Here is a 15,646-nt window from a genome sequence, read left to right on the forward strand (position 1 = left end):
ATATATATATATATTCACAGGATGTGGAATACAGCATAGGGAATAGAGTCAATGGAATTGTAACAGCTATTATACAATGTCAGAGGTAGTAGATTGGTGGATGGGGGTTATCACTTTGTGAAGGGATATAAATGTCTAAGTATTACATTGTTTTGTTCAGATGAAACTAATAAAAAAAGAAGTATATGTGTGTATACTTAACATAACTATATATGTGTATCTACTGGGTTGTTGGAAAAGTCACGACGCCTTTTCGCAACGAAAAACATTGAAAATATACATCATGACTTTTCTGACAACCCAATACATTAAGATAAACATGAGTTCACAGTAGAGTCTCCAGTTTATGTTTCTAATCTTTTGCTTTTACAAACATTGTTGCAACTAATGACTTTACATATATGCCAGGTTACCTGTGTGCAAGTGGTTATGTAGGATAAATTCCCAAAGTGGAACTGCTCGGTCAAAGGGACAACACGTTTATAAATTTTATAGGTAGCTGCTATGTTAAACTCCACAGGGAGTGGATTTTTAATGTATATTTCCATCATCAATACAGGAGACTATCTGCTTTCTTCCATCATTGAAGCTGAGAATGCTACCAAAATTTTGCAGTTTTGTGAATCTGATATATGACAAATGATATTTCTGCATAGCTTTAATTTATGATTTTTCTTATTATTTTTAAGGCTGACTTTTCATTTGTTTAAGATTCATTTGCATTTATTTATACCATGTCCTTGGCGTGCTGTTCTGTTGCATTTTGGGTTTTTTTTCTTCCTGCTTCTGCATGCTCTTTTTATAATTCAGAACTTAATTGTTTGCTGGTATCTGCAATGCAATAATTTTCCCAGTTTCTTATTCTTCTTTTGATTTTTCTTTTGGTATTTTTTTCTTTGCAGACTTCTGAATTTTATATATCAAATTTAACTACCTTTGTCTTTATGGCTTTGAGGCATAATTATAAATGTCTTCCCCATCCAAGGTTATAAAGAAATTAAACATTTTTAAAGTTCTACTTATTTTACATTTAAGTGGTCGATTTGGAATGTATTCTGGTTTATGGACAGAGAGATGTTTGGATTCAATTTTATTTTATGTTTTCTAGACGGATACAAGTTGACCCAATACTATTTATTGAGTAGTAGATCTTTTCACCACAGATTTGAGATGTCATTTTATCAAATACTGAATTCCAATGCTTGGGCCTATTTCTAAACTTTTGGTTTGTCTGTTCAGTCATTCACCACTGTGTTCAAATATTTGAGATTTTATACTACTACTACGTACTAATATTTCTAATAACAAATTATGCCATAGCTATTACCCTCTTTAAAGACAGTTTTTCTGGCTATTTGTATTTGTTAAGCCTGACTTATTTAAGCATGATGCAATTGAGATTACTCAAACTGCTGTGTGTATCATGGTTTATTCATTTTTATTGTCCAGTTAGTGTTCCATTTTATGTTCATTGTATGGACATAGCATAGTTTGCTTACCTGTTCACCTACTGACAGACATTTGGGTTGTTTTCAGTTTGGGGTACTTATGAATAAAGCTACTACAAAACATTCATGTACAGGTTTTTGTGTGAACATGTTTTTCTTTCTTTAGAAAGTAATGCCTAAGAGTGGGACTGATGGGCCATACAATTTTATAAGAAACTGCCAATCATTTTCCAGAGTGGCTGTGCCATCTTGCACTGGCAAAACTCATGCTCTGGTTGTTCTGTATCCTTGTCAGAATTTGGTATTTTTAATTTTAGCCATTCTGAATGGTGTGTAGTGGTATCTGAATGGTTTTAATTTACATTTCCCCAGTGACTAATGATGTTGAACATCTTTTCAAGTGTTTATTTGTATCCTCATATCTTCTTTGGTCAAGAATTCTGTTCAAATTATTTGCCCATTTTTAAAAGTGATAAGCATTATTTTAGAATAGATTTATATATACAGAAAAATTACAAAAATAGTACTGAGAATTCTTGCATACTCCATACAGTTTCTCTTATTTTTAACATCTTACATTATTATGGTACATTCATTACAATAAAGCAATATTTGTACATTATAATTAGCTAAAGTTGAGATTAGATTTCCTTAATTTTTACTTAATGTCCTTTCTCTGTTCCAGGATCCCATCCAGGATGCTACATTATATTGACTAGTCATGTCTCCTAAGGTTCCCTAGACTGAATAGTTTCTCAGAGTTTTGTTTTTTGATAATCTTGTCAGTTTGAGGAGCACTGGTCAGATATTTTGTACAATCGTCCTCAATTTGGATTTTTCTGATGTTTTCCTCATGGTTAGACAGGTGTTATGGGTTTTGAGGGCTTTTTTCATTTTTAATAGGATTGTTTTGTTATTGTTGAGTTTTGAGAGTTTTTAATATATTATGGATACAAGTCTTTTGTCAGATATGGGATTTTCAAATGTTTCTTCCCTGTTTATAGCTTGTCTTTTCATTCTTTGAACAGTGATGTTCATAAAACAAAAATTTTAGTTTGATACAGTCCAATTTATTAATTTTTTTCTTTTATGGGTCATGCTTTGGTCATCAAGAACTTCTTGTATAATCACAGGTTGTGAAGATTTTCTCCTATGCTTTCTTCTAAAATATTTATAGTTTTATATTTTAAATCTATAGCTATGATTCAATTAGAGCTAATTGCATCAAGTGAAAGGTTTAGGTTGAGGTGTATTTTTTTCAATATAGATGAGCAATTGTTCCAACATTTGTTGAAAAGGCTCCTTTGTTCCACTGAAATGCCTTTGCATATTTGTCAAAAAAAAATCAGATGACCATTTTTTGAGTGTATTTCTGAATTCTGTCTTCTGTTCCACTAATCTATGTTTATCTGTTATCTAATTCCAAATTGAATTTATTACTGTAACTTTATAGTAAGTCTTAAAATTGGGTGGAATGATTTGTACAGCTTTATTCTTATTTTTCAACATTGTTTTAGTTATTATAGGTCCTTAGCCTTTCCATATAAATTTTAAAATAAGCTGGGGTATGGCTAGAAAAAAATGCTACTGGGATTCGAATTGCTATTGCATTAAATCTATAGATGAATGTGGGAAGAACTGACATTTTCACATGTCAAATGTGGAGGCATTTATTTAGGTTTTTAAAAAATTACTTTTATCATTTTGCAGTTTAGAGCATATAGATCTTGTATATTTTTGTTCGATTTATACTTAAGTACTTTTATTTTTTGAGCTATTGTAAGTTATATCATTTTTTAAATTTTGGTATACAATGCATATTGCTAATATAGTGAAATACAATTGACTTTTGTGATTTGAGTTTATTCCTGAAACCCTGTTAAACATTGTTAAACTCAGTTGTAGGATTTTTTTATGCTGTGTAATTTTTTTTATATAGCAATCATTTCATCTGAGAACAGGACTGTTTTATTTCCTCCTTTCCAATCTGCATGTGTTTTATTTCTTCCCTACCATATTACACTTACTGCTAAAACTTGCAGTCCTATGTTGAATAGGACTAGTGAGAGTAGATATTCTTGCCTTGACCCTGATCTTATAAGCAAAACATTTGAATTTGGTCTTTTACCAAGTATGATGGTAGCTTTAGATTTTTCTGTAGATATCTTTTATGAGGTTGAGGAATATCACTTCTTTTCTTAGTTTTTTGACATTTAAAACAAATGAATGTTGTATTTAGTCAAATACTTTCTCTGCATCTGTTTATATAATCATGTGGTTTTTCTTCTTTAGACTATTTACATTGATGAGGTTTTCAAATATTGAACCAGCACTGAATTTCTGGGATAAACCCCAACTAGTCATGTGTATTATTCTTTTTATATATATTGCTTGATTCATTTTCAGAGTTTTATGTTCATGAGGAATATTGGTCTATAATTTCTTTTTATTATTATTAGTTTCAGGTATACAGAACAATGCAATAGTTATCTTTTTCACCCTCACAAAGTAACAACCCCCCTCCCCCATCTACTGCCCTCTCACCCCCGATATCATGCTTATCTATTACAATTCCATTGATTCCATTCCCACTCTCTACTCCATGTCCTGTGACTATATGTATATATAATTATAGTTGACATACATTATTATTCAACATCAGCTTCAGAAATACAGTGCGGTGGTCAGGCCTCTACACCGACATGAAGTGGTCTCCCTAACAAGACATGAGTCTATCTGGCCCCCAAAACAATATTTACAACATTATTATTTTCCCCAGATTGTCTTTTCTATCCCTGAGGCCATATTGTAGTTACCAATTTGTATTGTCTCATGCCTTCCCCTTCTCCTTCATCCCCACCCGCTCCCAACTAGCAACCCTCAGTTTTTCCCCTGTGTCTCTGAGACTATTTCTGTTTACATTTCTCATTTATTCAGTTTTTTAGAATCCACGTATAAGTGAGATCATATGGTATTTGTCTTTCTCTGACTGACGTATTTCACTTAGCATAATGTTCTCTAGTTCCATCCATATCATTGCAAATGGTACGATTTCCTTCTTCTCTATAGCTGAGTAATACTCCATTGTGTAAATGTACCAAAGTTTCTTAATCCAGTCATCTACTGATGGGCATTTCGGTTGTTTCCAAGTCTTGGCTATTGTGAATAGCGCTGCAATAATTTCTTTTATCCCCCTCCCTTCTCCCTCAGCCTCTTTTTTCCCCCTCCCCCTCCCCCTCCTCCTCTCTCTCTTTCTCTCTATCTCACTGTATTTGTTAGGTTCTGGTATTAAGATAATTCTAGTCTTGGGCCGGCCGAGTGGCGCGATGGTTAAGAGCTGGCTTGGGACGCCAGAGGGCCCCGGTTTGGATCCCACATATGAGGGCCAGTGACACTGCCATCCACAGCTAAGATGCTGAACAACAACTCAACCTGGAGGTGGACTGCCGTGAGTTGCCAGCAACAGCGATGGAGTAGGCTGCAGCCCCTGTGGCAGTGGGTTGCTATGGGCTACCATATGTAGCCAGTAGCCAGCGTGAGCGGCCAGCTGCCACCGTGAGCAGCCGTCCAGAAGCTGGCGACTGATCTGCCTCGCCCGGGAAGAGCGCAATGATGGTGCCAACTTGGGCCAGTGAAGCAACGTCCTCCACAACTAGACTGAAGAACAAAAGGGCAGCAACTTGTCTGTTCCCCTTCCCCCAATTCCCCAGCCCTGTTCCCATCCCCCAATTCCCCAAAAAAAATCTTTAAAAAGAAAAAGATAATTCTAGTCTCATAAAATGAATTAGGAAGAGTTCTTTCCTCTATTAGTTCTGGGAGAGATTGGAAGACATTATGTATAACTGATGATATTTTTTCATTAAATGTTTGAGAGACTTTTCCAGTGGTCTGGACCAGCAGATATTTTCCCTAGAGATTTTTTTTTGTGGGGGCGGGAAGAATTTCTTAAATAGTTATTGGACTATCAGGGTATCCATATATCTATTTCATGTTGGGTGAGTTTTGTGTTCTTGGCTTTTGAGGAATTGCTTCATTTCATTTTTGTTTATGTACATAATTTATGTGCATAAGTAGTATTCTCTTAATATCCTGTTAATGTATGCAGGGTCTGTAAGTTTTATTACTGATCATGCTAATTTGTGCCTTTTTTTTGTAGTCAGTTTTGCTTCATGTTTATTAATTTTACTGACTTTTCAAAGATCCAGGTTTCACTGTTCTTCTGTATTGATTTTTTGTTTTCAATTTCATGACTTCTTTACTCCTTCTTTCTTTCCTGCTTGATTTATGCTTTTTGTTTTTTACTGCCTTCCTAAGGTTTAACCTTAGATGATTAACTTTAGACTTTTTTTCTTTTCTAATACAAACATTTAATGATGTAAACTTACCTCTTGTCATTGGTTGAGCTGTAAATTTTCATGTTTTATTTTCATTTATTTAAAAATCATTTCTAATATCTGTTGAGACTTTCACTTTGACCCATGGACTATTGAGAATTATGTTGTTTACTATCCAGTGTTCGAAGATTTGCCTGACATATTTGTCAGAATCTTGTTTAATTCCATCATGGAGAGAGAACATTCTTGTATGTCAATTATTTTAAATATAAGGATGCTGTTTTGACCCAGGATATGGTCTACCTTGATGAATGTTCCATGTGCACTTGAAAAGAAAGGCTATTCTGCCGTTTTGGGTTGGACTGCTCTATAAATGTCAATTAGATCCAGTTGCTTGATTGTTTTTTTTCTTTTGATTTAGTTTGTTGTTCCTATTAGCCTCTTGAATTTATAGATTTATGTTTTTTTGCCAAATTTGGGATGTTTTCAGTCATTTTTTTTCAAATGTTTGTGCAACACCCTACTCTTTCTCTTGTCCTTTTGAGACTCTGATGATATGTATATTAAAACTTTGGTTGTCTGGTAGGCTCCTGAGGTTTCGTTCATGTTTTCCCTTTATTGTTTAGACTGGATAATTTCTGTTGCTCTATCTTCATGCTCACTGGTTTTCTTTCCATTGTCTCTTCTCCATTCTGCAATTGATTTCATCCAGTGAAATTTTAATTATGGTTATTGTATACTTTGGTTTTAAAATTTCCATTTGTTTCTTTTTTATACCTTCCATTTCTTTCATGATACTATATTTTAACATTTGTTTCAAGAATGTTCACTATTGTTCATTGAAGCACTTTTGTAATAGCTGTTCTGAAGTCTTTGACATATAATCTCAATATCCATTTCATCTTATTGTTGGCATCTGTTATTTTCCGTGGAAGCTGATATTTACATGGTTCTTTGCTTAGCAAGTAGTTTTGGCAATGGTGTTGAAAGAATATGTTTCAAGACATATAGTAGTCAACGATTCTATAAATATTTGTGTCATGAGGAAAAAAAACAAATAGCCAGTCTGTCTTTTTGATGATTAACTAAAAATCCCTTTTTGGAAGACTGTGGTTTAACAACTGAAACTAAAACAATATGGTATTACATATTAGGTCTCTTAATAATAAAATATGTATCATTAATTGTAGTATTGGAAAAGACTGAATTCTCAAGACTAGCTACCTGAGACTTCTGTTTTCGTTTTAGTTTATGCCATGTTTCCTATGTGCAGGATAATTTGAAATCAGTAGTTAATATCATATAATTTGTTATCATTATCAAGTATAGTTATTTTATCTTCTGTTGGCATAGTTACTTATCTTTAGCATGGCACACATACTTAAGTAAAAGCAAAGATGAAATTCTCCCACTTTCAAAGGAGAAAGATATTAATAAAAATTTCTTCTCCTCACATATGAGAACTACCAATTCTTCCCTTGTAAAGGGTGATTAGGAGTAGGAAGAGGGCATAGGGCATGAGTGGCTTCCCTATTAGTCTTGCTAACTCACTTAAAACTTCCCCTGCATCTGTGTAGTTGGAAATTGATACACAAACAGAATACGCTTTGTGTGACCATAAGACATCCAAAATTTTTGCTAGGATGATGGTAACAATTCTTTAAGGGAAGCAAAGTCTTTTACCTGCCCAATTGAAAATAAAAAGATACTAAAAACAAGCAAACAAGCAAAAAGAAAAGAAGAGAAAGGAAAGAAAGAAAAGAAAAAAAAGGAAGGAAGGCAGGAAGGAAAGGAAGGGGGAGGGGAGAGGGAGGTAGGAAAGGAGGGAGGAAGAAAGAAAGAAGTTGTCTTCTGACACAAGTCTTTCAGTTGACACACAGACACCTTTACATTTATTATGCTCATCTCCTTTTGGTTATACGGTCTGACATCCACATTCTAGTTCTGCCATTTCTCAGCTCTACAACCTTGTTCTTTGGATTGTTGCTCAGCTCTGAGACAGTGGTTATAAATCCTTCCCTGCAGGAGGAATTGCTCTGAGGTTCAATAATGTATGTTAAAGATTAGAACCAAACACAGCACCTAGAATATGGAGTTGGCAATAAATGATAATTTCCTTCTTTTCTTCCTTCTAAGAAGCAATTCTATTTATTCTCAAACAAAATGTATCACTTTTAAAATTGCTCCAAGGAAGAATTTCCAAATTTTCTGTAGTAACTGATTTCATGTTATAACAATAAGAAAAAAAAACGCCACAAATCTAAGTGTATGTGAGTAATGTCTACTTAATAAGATTTTGAGATTTACCCAAGTACTTCTTCTTATCAGTCATTCTGAGATATGCCAGTAATAGATGTAGGTAAGATGCAATGAAAACAGCTCAAATAATGAAGAAATACCTAAATAATTATGAACAACTGGACAATTTTGGGATGGATGTCACTGATAAGATTTTACAATGAAATTAACACATCTTTGGCAAATTAAGAAGAATGTTATCATTGCTAAGTATTATTTGAAGTTTTACAACTTAACAAAGATATGAACTACATTTTTGCTATGCCCAGAAAAAAACATAATTTTCATTGAAGGAATTACAATAAAATTAGGAACTTTTGCTTAACAACATAATTTAGATGGTGGACTAAATTTTCTTTTCTTTAAAAATAGAGAAAAATAATGTACTTACCTTTAAGATTATGAAGTAACATATCTAGTAAAGTCATAAATTGTGAATACTGAATAATAGAAAAATCCATTCCTCTAGCCCACAAAAATCCAGATACATAATAATCTAGTAGGATGGCTTCTTTTAAACAGGTTTTAATATTTTTGAAATTCAAAAACATTTCCAGTTTTCTGTAACAAAAAGAAAAATCCAGGTATTAAAATCAAATTAAATATTGAACAGTTCCTTAGCTAAGTTTTGAAAACATAAATAATTTTCTTGAATGAAAGTTCTACAATAATCACAATCTAAAAATACAGTTATATCTAAATCCTAAGTTCAAAATGACACTGAAGAGAGAGAGAGAGAGAGAGAGAGAGAGAGAGAGAGAGAGAGAGAGAGAGTCTATTACCCACCTGACACTGTACATAGTTAGAATATTATTGACTATACTCCCTATGCTGTAGTATATATCCCCCTGACTATTTTTAATTATAGTTGACATTCAATATTATTTTATATTAGTTTCAGGAGAACAGCATAGTGGTTAGACATTTATATAATTTATGAAGTGATCCCCCGATAAGTCCAGTACCCAATTGGACACTATACATAGTTTTTACAATATTATTGACTATATTCCCCATACTGTATTTCACATCCCCATGACTATTTTGTGACTAACAACTTGTACTTCTTAATCCCTTCACTTTTCTCATCCAGCCCTCCCATCTAGTAACCATCTAGTAATGGTCAGTTCTTGTATCCATGAGTCTGTTTCTGTTCTGTTTGTTCATTTATTCTGTTCTTAAGATTTCACATACAAGTGAGATTATATGGTATTTGTCTTTCTCAGTCTGACTTACTTCATTTAGCATAATACCCTCTAGGTCCTTCCATGTTGTTGCAAATAGTGAGATTTCATTCTTTTTTATGGCCGAGTAATATTCCATTATATATACATACCACAATTTCTTTATCCAATCATCTACTGATGGGCATTTCCACTGTTTCCATATATTGACTACTGTAAATAGCACTGAGGTAAACATAGGGGTGCATATATCTTTTCAAATTAATGTTTTGGATTTCTTTGAATAAATACTTAAGAGTGGAATTGCTGGGTCATAAGGTACTTCTATTTTTAAACTTTTGAGGAACCTCCATACTGTTTTCCATATAGAGGCTGCACTAATTTGCAATCCCACCAACAGTGCACAAGGGTTCCCTTTTCTCCACATCCTCGCCAACATTTGTTGATTTATTTATGATGGTCATTCTGACAGGTGTGAGGTGATAACTCATTGTGGTTTTTATTTGCATTTCTCTGATGATCAATGACATTGAGCATCTTTTCATGTCTATTGAACATCTGTATGTCCTCTTTGGAGAAAGTCTATTCAGGTCCTCTGCCCATTTGTTAATTAAATTGTTTTTTTGGTGTTGAGCTGTACGAGTTTTTTTATAAATTTTGGATATTAACCCCTTATCAGATGTGTCACTGGCGAATAGCTTCTCCCATTCAGAAAACTGGTAGCATTTTAATGAAATCAATAAATAGGCCCTGAAACAGATGGAAGCCCAGAAAGAGACCCAATACATATGAGAAGTTGGTATATGCCAGAATGTGTTTCATATCAGAGAGGAAAGTATGAACTCTTCCAAAACAGTGTTGGGAGAATTGGCTATCCACATAGAAAATAAAATGCTACCTCACCCAATGCATTAAAGTAAAATCCAGGTGGATTAACTAAAGCAACAATCCAAATTAGTATTTTATTCTGGAATCACATTCTTTTGACTTCCTAAATTTGGCTACTTGTCACTCCACTAATTTCTGCTGCCTGTTGCTAAGGAACAGTCTGAGGCCTGCTTGATTATTTCCCTCTCTAGGTCACTTTCTTTATCCCAGAGATAAGGTAATGCATAATGTTTTAGTCTATGAAAATATTAAAATCAAAGCTTTTTATTTTATGACGCTTAAATTTTTTTCTGATTCACTGTATTGGATGCATATTGAAATATCTTCCAACTGCTTTAAACTGTAGTTTGTATAAGTTTTCTTAAATTTGTTTTCCACATTACTGGCCTCATTCTCAGCAAGATGAGTTTTACATTGGTTTTATTCTTTAGTCTCTTGTATTTGTTCTAAAAGCTTATTATTTATATATTTTATCATCTTTTCTTTAACCCCTTGTTTTACAGAATCAATGTCCTCTTTAATCATCAGCTTTTGCCTAACATTTTCTTCTGTTTCCAGCAGCTAGTCTTCCTTCTAAGTATACTCTTCTTGTGCCACCTCCATGCTATGGTTTTAAAAACTTAAATATTTTACCTCAATAGTTATGTATTCCTTACTATTTTCATTTTTCTCAGTGTTTCATTGTATGTGAATGAAGACAATTATTTGCCAAAGAATAATTTGGTGAAATTTCTTTGACATCCTCTCCACTTTTACTCTTTCCCACACCTCCTCTACCTCTTCCCCTAGTGCCATTTGAATCTTAACCTTCAACTTGAACTGCAGAGCGAAATATTTATCATTTGTATTCTTTGTTCAGTCATTTTACCCCTATGGAGATTATGCAGGGAGTCATTTGGAGCACGATGTTGCTGCACTTAGAATGTAGTTTCCATGGCCTCCTGGCAAATTTGTAAGCTTTTCCTCTGGGGATAAAGGGGAGGTGGAACAGGGGATGGGGAGAAATGGCCACAGCTGTAGCATGAGAATATCTAGGGAAAGAGAAAGATACTTAATAGTCACTTAGGAAGTTTTGCTACAGTGATAGGTGATGTAACTTTCTACCAAGAATTTCAGTAAAACTATTACCTTATTCTTGCATGCTCTTAAAATGGGAGTGCACTTTATTTTTCAAATATGATGACATGCAGAAATAAGCCCTAAGGCAAGAATAGAACAGCTCATGGCGGCCTAGTTATAGAAAGGTTATTAAAAGATCTCTTAGTGTTATTTCTGTGTTTAAATAGTTATTTTCAATTTAGTCCCTATCCCTTTTTCAAAAAAAGATTTGGGTGGATCTGTAAATCAAATCGGGTGTTACATTAAAACATGATTGATGGTAGTTAGGAGACCATAAGAAATGTGCTCAGACATTGAACATTACTTGAAGTGTGCTGCACGAACATGTTTTAATGATACTTTGTTTTATTTCATTGGCTGCTTTAAGGAGCACAATTTTTAATTTTAAAAGGTAGGAAAATGTGCTGATTTCCTATAATTTATTTAAATAGGTTTATAGCTTTGTAGACTATGATTTTTGGCACACTTCTGTCAGTTAGTGACAGGACACCTAAATTATATTTCTCTTATGTTGAGAGGTATATAATCTCATTTATAATAATGTTATTTTAAATGGAAAGTGAATGACTGATTGCAAATATTTCAGGATTACTGTTATAAAAAACCTCAAGAAAATTACTTTCCAAAGAAATGGCTCCTGACATAATACTGTTGTCTTTTATCCAAAATTGATGTCCTGAAATTTCAGACTACTTCAGGTGAATTCTATTAATGAGACATCTAAAGGTCCACCTATGTTGAACCTGGCTGTTTCTATACAGCTAACTTCTGGATCACCTTCTGTACCATTTCCTTTGTCCCAGACCTCACCTCTTAAAGATTAAAAATACTTTTACAATTCAAGTATTTAACAACAGAAAGAACCAATAATTGAAAAAAAAAAAAAAGATTGTCACAGAAAGCATGATACACAGTACAACTTAAAATTTGGTAAGAAATAAGTCTAAAAACGCATTTGTTTGCAATACCGTCTATTTAATATTAATTGCATTTATTATAACAACTTTTATTTAATGTGTGAAAAAATAAATTGTAAACTATATTAAATATCTGTCATTTGTATCATATCATTTAGCCTAGTATTAAACACGTATTTTTTGCATTTCAGTGACCAACAACCTTTGGGATTACCTAGTAATGGAAAATAATATTTTTCTAAAGCATAAATAATCAGTGACACTAATAAAATGAATGCATTTTACTAATCAATTCTGATGCTAAAAATCAGAAATTCCAATAAGCGTTCATTTCTACAAAAATGGTAAAATCACCATGAAATACTTGTTTAAAAATCAGTGAAATATTTTATTGACTGCTTAATACTTAAAAATGCAGACAGCAGCATGGCCAAATCACAAACCACCAGGATTTCTAGCAGTATTGCAGGCACTGGAGGTGAACAGCATGTTGGGAAAAGGCCTGTCAGTGTTGCCTGCTCTTAATATGCCTTCCCTTCTCAGATTTCTCTTCCAGCCAGTACATCTGTCATAGTTCCTTCTCAGTAGTAAATCGCCTCTATTCCATAATAGCTGTGAGATTTGCAAGTGATATCCACTGACAGGGTCATTTTCTATTTGTCCATTACGGTCCACAACACGCTGCTAATATCTGGAGGACTGGCCTGCGGAAATCTTACACTAGGAACTAAGGTCCAGAACATCACATCATCCCCTCTCCACACATTATGGCCAATCAGGCTTCCATTATTAGAGTGAGATGATTTTTAAAATGAGTGATTGCTAGAAATACCTTTTAGGAATTTGTGTGTTGAATATATCTGATTAGAGTTCTAAGTAAATGATCTACTACAGAAACCAATGGTCTTAAGAATGAGATGTATTAGTTATTGCCCATAAATTCAGTTATACTCATATTTTTAAGCAAAATGCATGAATCAGAGTACTTAGGATAGCTTCTTACCCAATAAAAATCATAGGTGGATGGCTAATATTCAGTATTTCCCAAATAATAAAATGCATTCATTATTAATATTACAGAAAATACAACTTACTCTTTTCATGGTGACACAGAAGACCTAAAGGTTCTTGTGCATGCAGCTTTATGAGTGAAAGAAAAAAGGAAAAGACAGCATATGCTAAAGGCTGCTTTTAACAATAAATTCCTACTCTCTGTTAATATTAACAAATTAACAAGTTGGTTTGAAATGTATTCTTCCCATAAAGAAACCGCTGAGAGGTGCAACAAGGCAGCTGTTTGAGAATTTTTGTTTTCTAAAGTCTGGAGACACAAATAGATATTTATATCTATTTGTATATACATATATATATATATATATATATAAAATAACAAATATTATATTTGGTATTTCTAGATATATATACACATACACACACATATATAACACAATAACAAATATCACGGTCATTTATAGATGCAGAACTAAAACTGTTCTATATTTGGTTATAATAGTGAAGGACTTACTGTTGAACTCCATCTACGTCCTCTGCTAGCATTTCAGTGATTTGAGCAACTGAAAGAAAATCTGGAGACAGGATCTTTTCATGTTCTTGGAATTCAGCATCTCTCTACCAAAGGAAAAGAAAAGTGGAATGAGTTATTTCAATCACATCTTTTACATATTAATCCCAATGATATAAAAATTTGTTCTTACTGTAATTTAGTTGCTTTCAGGAAAAAAAATTAAAAACAACAGTCTCCTAGAGAATCATTGTTCTGATTTTAAGTAATGCTACCTCTCTTCTGAAAAGTCCAATGGCTAGTCAATCTGTCTTTTGTGCACATTTAAAACTGGGTAATGGTTTTCAATTAACAAATATTTTTTAATATCTACATATTCCTTATTGAATTTGGGGCTCAAGAGGAGGCAAAGACAAGTAAGAAAGATGTGATAGCCTCAGGAATCTTAACTTCTAGTGGGAGGAAAAAACCAAGGGTAACTTTAAAACAAGAAAATACAATGGTGAGTCATAAAAAACATGTGGCATTCAGTCGAAAAAGAAGTGACAAAGGCATAGCCAGGGCAAGGAAAGTCTATAGAGATGAGGTCCAGGAATGGACTCTGTGAGTTTGGGCATGGATAATGCCCCAGGTTAATGAAGACAGGGCAGTTGGGTACCAGTTCTGTAAATATTAATATAAAGTAGTTCACAGTGGTGCCTAGGGTACAAGGCGGGGACTAGCTGGACCTAAGTGGGAAGTCGGCAATGGGAACTTATTGTGGGAGATCTTAAATTTAATAATTCAATAAATATTTACTGAGTGATTGCAAGATGCAAGATACTATGCAAGTTATCATAAATATTTTAGGTCCTGGCTGGTTGAAGAAAGAGAGGCTGAAGAGTTTGTTCTTGGTGATACGGGCAACAAAGAACCTGAAGTAAGAGTAATTTGTAGCTGGGCGAAGGAAAGACAGGAGCCGAGAAAGGACGCAGACGGAGAGTTAAATGGAACAGTCATTACTGTGATAACTATGTATGCTGTGCTGTCAGATGGGTACTAGATTTATTGGGGTCATCACTTTATAAGTTATAGAAATGTCTAACCACTATGTTGTACAGCTGAAAGTAAAAATATTGAAAAATAAAAAAATTATCAGAAATAAAAAATGAAAAACAGTTCAAGAATGAGGCATTGGGCTGCAATGGAAAAGAAAAGAAAGGGGTCAATGTGACATATTACATATGGGGGACCAAAAGAGGGAAAAATTAATGGAGATTCTGAGTTTCTGAACTCGGTGACTGGAAGGAAAAGGCGGTGATACTGAGGGCCTCCAATAGCACATGTGCCTCCTTTGTGGGAACTAGACAAACGCATCCTCTCTGGGTGCAGAAGTGCTAAAAGTCTTAAGGCTGACATGGCCCTGTGCCCAAGTGCACCACTTGTGAATATATTTTCAGCTCTTGCTCAACCCTCAGCCCAGTTCTTCTGTTCAGCGTATAATCTGCAAAACCATACGTGGCGCTCTCGCTCCACAAAATAGAAATAGGAGCTTTGGAAGGTGATACTAGTTTTAAGAAGGCAAGATGGCAACTTTAGTTTCAGTGGTTGACTTCAAGATGGACTATGCCTATCAAGGAAGAAATGTTTAGAGGTTAATTAGAAATGTTAGAGTGGGCCGATCGAGTGGTGCGATGGTTAAGAACTGGCTTGGGACGCCAGAGGGCCCCGGTTGGGATCCCACATATGAGGGCCAGTGACACTGCCCTCTTCAGCTAAGATGCTGAACAACAGCTCAACCTGGAGCTGGGCTGCCGTGAGTTGCTGGTGAAGGTGTAGGCTGCAGCCCCTGTGGCAGTGGGTATTGGGGGGATGGGAACAGTGCTGGGGAATTGGGGGAAGGGGAACAGACAAGTTGCTGTTGTTTTGTTCTTCAGTCTAGTTGTGGAGGACGTTG

The 15,646-nt window shown here is 34.3% G+C and overlaps 1 protein-coding gene across 3 annotated transcripts in view; it reads right to left on the reverse strand.

The window, feature by feature from the left end:
- CABCOCO1 (ciliary associated calcium binding coiled-coil 1) overlaps positions 1-15,646 on the reverse strand; it is a 793,651-nt gene that overhangs the window by 83,869 nt on the left and 694,136 nt on the right. For 2 of the 3 annotated variants that reach the window (XM_019638395.1, XM_019638396.1), the window contains exons 6-7: positions 13,714-13,817; positions 8,472-8,641 (exon numbers count right to left, since the gene is read on the reverse strand). In XM_019638395.1, the coding sequence (XP_019493940.1) occupies positions 8,472-8,641; positions 13,714-13,745 (202 nt within the window). In that variant the 5' untranslated portion in view covers positions 13,746-13,817. Of the gene's footprint in view, positions 1-8,471; positions 8,642-13,282; positions 13,305-13,713; positions 13,818-15,646 lie in introns of those variants that run through there. The other variant, XM_019638397.1, reaches the window with a different exon arrangement.

The sequence above is a fragment of the Hipposideros armiger genome, unplaced genomic scaffold (genome assembly GCF_001890085.2).
Source record: "Hipposideros armiger isolate ML-2016 unplaced genomic scaffold, ASM189008v1 scaffold_39, whole genome shotgun sequence".
Taxonomy (NCBI): Eukaryota; Metazoa; Chordata; class Mammalia; order Chiroptera; family Hipposideridae; genus Hipposideros; species Hipposideros armiger.